Genomic DNA, 8,059 nt, shown 5'->3' with positions numbered 1-8,059 from the left:
AGGGTCACCTTTATATCTGCGGCGAAGCGGGAATGGCATCTGATGTTACCACGACACTGCTTAAAATTCTTGAAAAAGAAGGGAAGGAGACAGAAGCAAAAAATACCCTCAACGCTATGACTGTAAGTTAAAACAAAAAACATTCAAATATAACCATTTGTTGTTGTTGTTGTTGTTGTTTTGTTTGTTTTGTTTTGTTTTTTTTTCGTTGTCTACACAATAAAAATGAAGGATATGTTTCCGAATCTTTTAGATGAGGATTTATAATCGTGATATGTCCTAAGGTGGCCTATTATTCGGACATATCAAAGATAAAATATTCTGTGAAAGGAATAAATATACACGGTGGTTTGAATACTGTAGGTTGTGCTATGGGTAGGGGAATATTAAAAGAGTCATACAATACCTCCAAGGGCAGTTCATTATCTTCTGCCTGTTTGTAGTCATCAGTGTGTCGAGGTCTTAGCTGATTCATATGCCTGCGACAGTCACATTTACTACTTCTTACCGAATATAGCATGTGCCCAATTCTTTTCATAATCATTCCCTCCTCCAAAATGCTTTTCCTAGTCCTATAGTTCAAGATGAATATTTTGTCACCAGGTTTGTAGAACCTTGGTGAGTTATTTTCTCTAAACCCAAAAAAGATTGTAACTGGGCAACATTGTTAGGTGCTGGCATCCACTCAATGGCTTCTGTTCTCTGAGGATCCAGTCTTCTGCCTTGGCTGTCAATGATTTGATCCAGACATTTTATCTTTTTTTAAAAAAATTCACATTTTTCGGCACTCAATTTGAAAGGAAATTCGTCAATTCTTTGGAAAACTGTTCTGATATGCTCCTTATGTTCCTGCACATTTCTACTCTTTATAAGAATGTTGTGGGAAAAATGGCTTACCATAGAAACGTCTTCATGTCTGTCTGTCCTGTGAGTTACGTGCGTCAAGAAAGAAAGAGTCCATCATGGCGGTCATGACGTTTTGTAGTGAATGAAGTCTCACAAGATCATGTGCTTTATAAAATAGATCACTTGTCGGTGGCAGAGGATCGAGAAATCATTTGACGTTTGAGAAACGGCAAAATCAGTTGGGAGAATTTGTGTGAGCAATGATTTTTGCCTGTTGATTGACTGCAAGCTATTTAAACCCATTTTTTTGCAATGGACAAGTTTGATCTGAGATTAATACCAGGGTTCAACGGCTCCTCTGCCGGACCCTTGGTAGTTGAGTGGTGGGAAAAATCTGAGCTTGTATGCCGGCTTTGCAAAATAAAGGATCCCAAGCTTGTAATCCCATTGAGGCTGACCAAGGGGGCATACTCCTTTTATCAACAGGGATGAACCAACTCTGGAGGAGGTTAAAGAGGCACTATACGCGGCCTTTGCTATAGACCCTTTTATTGCCTGCAGGCAGTTCACCAAATGGTGGCTTGGGTTGGATGAGACAGTGGACGTCTACCTGACGGATTTAAAGAGATTAGCTGCGCCGTTTGGTGGAGTGACTGAATGCATATTAAGTTGTGCCTTTCTCACAGGACTCCTGGATGACACCAGCCGACTGCTACGAGCATCATCAAGGCTCAGCGAAATTCGGCTTCAGGAATTGTTGGCTAGAGCCCGCAATATTTTTAAAAAAAAAGATGCGAAGCCGGTGCTAGCAGCTGCAGAAGCATCTACTCCATTAGAAGATGGCATAAGCTGTTATAAATGCGGCGGGCCAAACCACTTTTCTAAGGACTGCTGAAGCCGAAGCAGTGTAAAGGACACATCTGCTCAGGAAACGCCAAGATGCATGCGTTGCTACCGGTGCAGCAAGCTAGATCACGTAGCAAGGAGTTGTCCGGGAAACGGACAAGGGGAGTAAACTATAGCGCTAGTATTCTCCCCAGATCATTGACAAATAGGGCGCTACCCACAGTGAAAGTGCACGTGAACGGGTGTGAATGCTTTGCGCTCGTAGACACAGGGTACACGCAGACTCTCGTGTGCAAGGCATGCTGTGACACATGGGACAAGAAGAGGATTCTAGTACTGACAGTCGGCGGGGGCACACTAGCCTCTTGTAGAGTTAGTGTCATTCATACACGTGTCGGTGATGGACCTTCTTGGTTATGACCTGCTGTTAGGAATGCACTTTATCAAAGAATTGGGTGGGATCCGTATTGATGGTGAGGGTATCGCGCATTTTTCTAACCTCTGCCTTGCTCTGGGTGCACCCATAAAACTGGAACAGCCTGACTTTCATGCGGAATACAAGGCCCTGGACAGTTTCTTGGAGATGGTCGGACGAGCAGTAATCCGGGAAGTTGTGCAATAGGGTTCCAGAATATAAAATTCCCCCTGGAGCTCGTGGAGAATATGATAAGGAACTACAGACTTGGATAAAAAATGGATGGCTAGTTCCATATCCAGAGAAGGAATTGGGCCCCCCAAAGTGTCTTATCCCATTAATGGCGGTTATCCAGCATAATAAACAGAAGGTGAGGCTGGTACTCGACTATCGGGAACTAAACGAGCACATAAATCCTTTTACAGCCCGCATGGATGTATGTACCGAGAAGTTGAGGGAATGGCGGCAAGTAGGATCTAATGTATCTGTGCTGGATCTTCGTAAAGTATACCTTCAAGTGTATGTACATCAGTAACTATGGCCCTATCAAATAGTGCTCATCAAGGGAGAAAGGTATTGCTTAACCTGCATGGGATTTGGACTTAATGTGGCGCCATTAATTATGCAAAGGATTGTTGACGCTATATTGATTAAGGATGAGCGCATTCAGCGGACAACATCTGCATATATTGACGATGTGGATGTGGATGAAGAAATTGTGCCTGCAACGCACATAAAAGAACAGCTTCACAACTTTGGCTTTCTCAGCAAGGAACTAGAAAGGCTACAGGACGGTGCAAGAGTGCTTGGTTTGCAGGTCTGGGAAGAAGATAATGTCCTGTGTTGGAAACGAGGCAATGAAATCCCAGGTATGCCGCATCAGAACGTATTTTCAGTGTGTAGAAAGTTGGATGGACACCTTCCTGTGGATGGCTGACTTCATATTGCAGTGGTATTCATCAAACGGAGAGCCTCTGACGTCACCACCAGATGGGATGACAAAATTTATGATGCCCCTCTCAATACAAGTGTCAGAGAGGTCCTCACCAGAGTGCACAAAGAAGATCCAGCATGGGGCAGATGGCGTGTTGACAGCCAGGACTGTAGTGTATGGGTTGACGCAAGCTCTCTTGCCATTGGTGTTTCGTTAGTCCATGAGGGAGCCGTAGTGGAAGATGCTTGCTGGTTACACCCAGAAAAGGACTCCCAACACATAAACCTGGCAGAACTCGATGCAGTGATCAAGGGAATAAACTTGGCAATCCTTTGGAAAACAACCACCCTGTGACTATTCACAGATTCTTCTAGCGTCCATAAGTGGTTTTCAGGCACTCTTACCGGATGGGCTAGAGTGTGAACCAAAGCAACGAACGAGATGCTTATCCGTCGGCGGCTGGACATAATCATGAGCCTGGTGAATGAATATGCACTATCAATGAAGGTGTCCCTGGTCAGATGAGAAATACAGTGTGTTAACGTTCAGGGAAGAAGTCTCTGTTTTTTTTACAAGGGTCCGGTGAAAACCGGTGATTCGATTCCTTATGTAGAATGTTCCAGGTTGATTACCTATCTCCACATAACAAATAGGTTATATTTGGATTATTCAGACTACTGTTCTCATCTTTGAGGGTGCATAGTTTACATTTTTTAATCTTATCAAATGTGTATTTACTTGCTTTATCTAGTATAAAAAATTTCAATTCAAATTGGAGGTCATTTTTTTCATAATTTATCTAACACACTTAGCAAATCATGTAGGATTTTCCTTATGATCCAAGTTAGGTCTTATGGTTTTTATACCCATCTTTAAAACTGTTAACAGTAGATCCAATGTATGTTCTAGTAATATTTCTCTCTACAATGTCAGCTGGAAAGATTGGCAGTTCTTGGAAAGAAACTTTGTTCATTGAATTCGGGTTTAGGTTTAGGCACAGATAGAGAGTATGGAAAATTATTGACAGTGGTTGTACCTTGAAAACATTTCAGAAATAGGCACCAAATCTTATATTTTTTATTTATTTTTTTTTTTTACTGTAATTCATCCCAAATAAGACACAGAATTACTTGGAAGTAAGAGATTACTATTTGGGACCAAATCTACAGGGACACTATGTAGGGAGTTGAGGTTGTTCACATTACATTTGAACTTCTGCGTGACAGTACAGTCAAGGAAACAGAGAACTGGAAGGAATTCCAAAGTCTAACAGTTTGAAGGCAGAAGCTATTAGAGTAGAAGACTTTCTGGCATCTAGGTATCTTTACAGTGTATGGGTGAGATTTTGCTACTTTCAGGTTAGTCGGGGGCATTTACATCAAGAAAGTATAAGTACTTTGAGTTTGTGAGAGCACATTCTATTAAAATACTTGTAAAACAGGCATAAGAATACAAGCAGAGGTTGAGATTTGGTTGACAGTGCAGGATATTAGGTTGGAGGCTCTTTTTCTATTCACGTTCACCCTAGCAAAGCATATCGTCACTTGGACATAAGGGACTACTATTTGTGACTATGTTTAGAGAAGATGAACAATATGTTGGTTTACGTTACATTTAAACTTCTGCAGTCAGGGAAGCAGGTAGCAGGAACGGAATTCCAAAGTCTGTCTCTTCGAGGGAAGAAGCTATTAGAGTAGAAAGCTTTCTGGCATTAAGGGACCTCAACAGTGAAGGGGTGTGATTTTGTTGCTTAGCGGGTTTGTTGGGGTATCTACGTCGAAGGGGCACAAATGCAATGAGTTCATCAGAGCACATTTCATTAAAATACTTGCAAAACAGGCACAAGGATCCTGTCTAAGAGCAAGAGACTAGTAGCAGATACACCAAACCACATGTGGCAACAATACTCCATGCATGAGCAAATGGCCTTATGGTTTTTATACCTATCTTTAAAACTGTTAACAGTAGATCCAATGTATGTTCTAGTAATATTTCTCTCTACAATGTTGCATTTGTACACCATATTAGAAGTCAGGCACTTACTTTCTAGAGGACATTCATTTACATTTCTACAATTACAGCTGCAAGGTTTACCCAATAGCCTCGTTACTCTAAGGGAGAGTTAATTCACGATGTTGTTCTTCCTACTTCTCTGTCTGGTTGTACATGTGCATCAATATCTTGAAAATGCTGCTGTCAAACCTGACATAGTTATATGGAATAAGTCAGAGAGGGTTGCAACCTTGGTTGAAGTGAGTGTCCCTAATAATGGAGGTCTAAACAGAGCTGAAAGAGAGAAACAGACCAAATATCAAGGTCTCATGTATGATATGAAAAGAAACTGGAATCTTAGAGAGATATCAATCATACCAGTTATTATAGGTGCCACAGGGATTATGAAGAAGAACCTGAAGTCCTACCTTACTAATATTCCTGGTGAACCAAGTGCAAAAGAGATTCAGACAATTGCACTTAAGGGAACAGCGAGGAAACTAAAAAGAGCTCTCGGTTGGTTTCAATAAAAAGCAGAGTAATGTTGGCAGCTGGTTTGGTTGCCCCATACCCAGCGTTACAATCTTCAAAGGAAGAAAAAAAAAACCCTGAAAATCTAGATAAAGTAGTCATCATAGAGAAATGGTGGTCGACCTTCGACAGTGAAATCGCAATTGGCTATTCATCTCATGCAACATTGTTCAGGATTGCCATCCATAATTCACGATATAGTGCAGGCCAAGGAAGAAGTTAACTCAACCAGATTGTATGCGGCAACAACCACAACAACAATCGACACAACTGATGCAACAGTCTGTGAAAGTATCCATTATGCCAAACATACACAACTTCTCTATACTTTTGTTATTAGTTAAAAAAAGATTACATTTTTACAAGGGTGCCACCACTTATCAAAGCCTGAAGGCCACTTAAGAATAAGGGTTAATGAGTGTAAGTTGGTTGGGGAGACAACACTATAATGGTTGGTAGTTGTGGAAATTGAATAGAATTTTATTATTTAAAAGGACGTTTTGTTTTAGCAGCATTGATTGTTCCTATTTGCTTGTCGCCGCACGAGGGCAGAGTTGGACATAAGGTCAGTTTTTAATGTGGGAAAAATCCAGCTCCCCAAAAGACTTGAAAACGACTATGTTGTAGTCAGCTGGAAAGCAGACCCGCGATATAGACTGGCAGTTCTTGGAAAGAAACTTTGTTCATTGAATTTGGGTTTAGGTTTAGGCACAGATAGAGAGTATGGAAAATTATTGGCAGTGGTTGTACTTTGAAAACATTTCAGAAATAGGTACCAAATCTTTTTTTTTTTTTTTACTGTAATTCATCCCAAATAAGATACAGAATTACTTGGAAGTAAGGGGCTACTATTTGGGACCAAATCTACAGAGACACTATGTAGGGAGTTGAAGCTGTTCACATTACATTTGAACTTCTGCATGACAGCACAGTCAAGAAAACAGAGAACCGGGAGAGAATTCCAAAGTCTAGCAGTTTGGAGGCAAACAGCCTGGCAAGCAGGTTAGCCTTATTGATTGCCGTTCAAACAACCTCATTGTTGTTGGATAGAGGGGGGGGGGGATTGTTGATTACCCATTATTTACAACACTGTCATAAATTTATCAGAAATCATAAGTTTCTAATTTCTACAATTTAATGCATTTTCTGGCGATAAAATTGAAGATAAGTCCCTCCCACTCATTATAAGCGGAAAAAAGGAGCATAAGTCTAAAGCATGGGGTATAAATATTAAATGAGTATCTATTAATTCGAAGATTTTTTCTCATTTATTTATTATATGTATTCATTTTATTTATTTTTATTTTTGCTTCTGTTTTTTTGTTTTTTAGGAAGAGGGTCGAATTCACAGAGATATATTTGGAGCACCATTACTCAAATTGAAGTCGGAAGAGCAGGCATCTTTTGCTTGTGTGAAATGCAGTTCATAAAAAAAAAACTACTCACTAAAAGTACTCATTGACATTTTGGGGAATATGCAATTAAAAAGCTGTAATATTCCACCCCCTCCCCAAATCAACAAAAAAAAAAAAAAGAGAGAAAGAAAATTATCTCCCTTAATCTACATTGTTCCTAAAGTCATGGTCCACTTTTTAAATTGATAATCTATCAATATTATGAAAGGAAAACTTGTTAGCTCCAGTGTTTCTATGATATAAACATTCCCCGATCAGCATTAATTTGGGAAAGTGCGAAAAGTGGACAGACATACAATTTCCATATTTATGTACAAAAATTTTTTAGTATGTTTGTGACACGCTAATCTTGCAAAAAATTAGTGATACTTTGATATAAAGCGATTTTTTTTTAATCAAACTAACCCTTTCTTCTTTTAAGTACTAATTGAAGGGAACAATGGAAACTATACCAGTCGTGTACTATATTACTATAAAGTATACCTAGTTATCTCCCTTTCTCATTTGGTTGAGGTAGTGTTGCTATTTTCTATCTAGATTTGGAGATTTTGTTTGGAATATAGCTAGTAAAATTTAGATCTTGCGGCTAGCGTTTTTTTATGTAAAGTCTAGAAATTCTGTTTGCCGCTTTCAAACTCGAAATTTCTACCTATTTTCCATAGTCATTTTCTGTTTATATATGCAGTAATTGTTTCAAATAAAAATATCAAAATATCCCTAGGCTCCCCCCGACCCTATAAACCATAATCTACCATGATTTTATAAATTTTTTGTTTAATTTTTTTATTTTTTGAGCGATCAAACACATAAATCGTTAATGAATTACATTCCTTGTATTTTTGTTGTTGTTTTTCTTTATGCTTAAATTTTAATTTAAACATAAAAAAAAACATAAAAAAAATAAAATGTATAAATAAAATAAAATGTATAAATATTATTACAAATAACACTTAATCTTTTGGATGAAAGAAATCCTGATACTACACTTTTTTTTTTTTTTTTGTCATCCATCAGTGGAAAAGAAATCCTTTCTAGACTGAGGCAATTTTTTATTTTTGCTCCAATCCAGAGTCCCTCTTT

General features: G+C 38.9%; 1 protein-coding gene across 2 annotated transcripts in view; it reads left to right on the top strand.

Moving 5' to 3' along the window:
• The window catches only part of LOC145255695 (nitric oxide synthase, inducible-like), a 203,244-nt gene extending 195,438 nt beyond the window's left edge, over positions 1 to 7,806 (top strand). For both annotated transcript variants that reach the window (XM_080114269.1, XM_080114268.1), the window contains exons 25-26: positions 1 to 122; positions 6,896 to 7,806. The exon at positions 1 to 122 is cut by the window's left edge and continues 64 nt beyond it. In XM_080114269.1, the coding sequence (XP_079970395.1) occupies positions 1 to 122; positions 6,896 to 6,994 (221 nt within the window). In that variant the 3' untranslated portion in view covers positions 6,995 to 7,806. The remainder of the gene's footprint in view (positions 123 to 6,895) is intronic.
• Positions 7,807 to 8,059: the final 253 nt, after the last annotated feature.

The sequence above is a fragment of the Euprymna scolopes genome, chromosome 31 (genome assembly GCF_053919585.1).
Source record: "Euprymna scolopes isolate OS-2025 chromosome 31, ASM5391958v1, whole genome shotgun sequence".
In the NCBI taxonomy this organism is placed as follows: domain Eukaryota; kingdom Metazoa; phylum Mollusca; class Cephalopoda; order Sepiida; family Sepiolidae; genus Euprymna; species Euprymna scolopes.
This window is presented reverse-complemented; position numbering and strand designations above follow the sequence as displayed.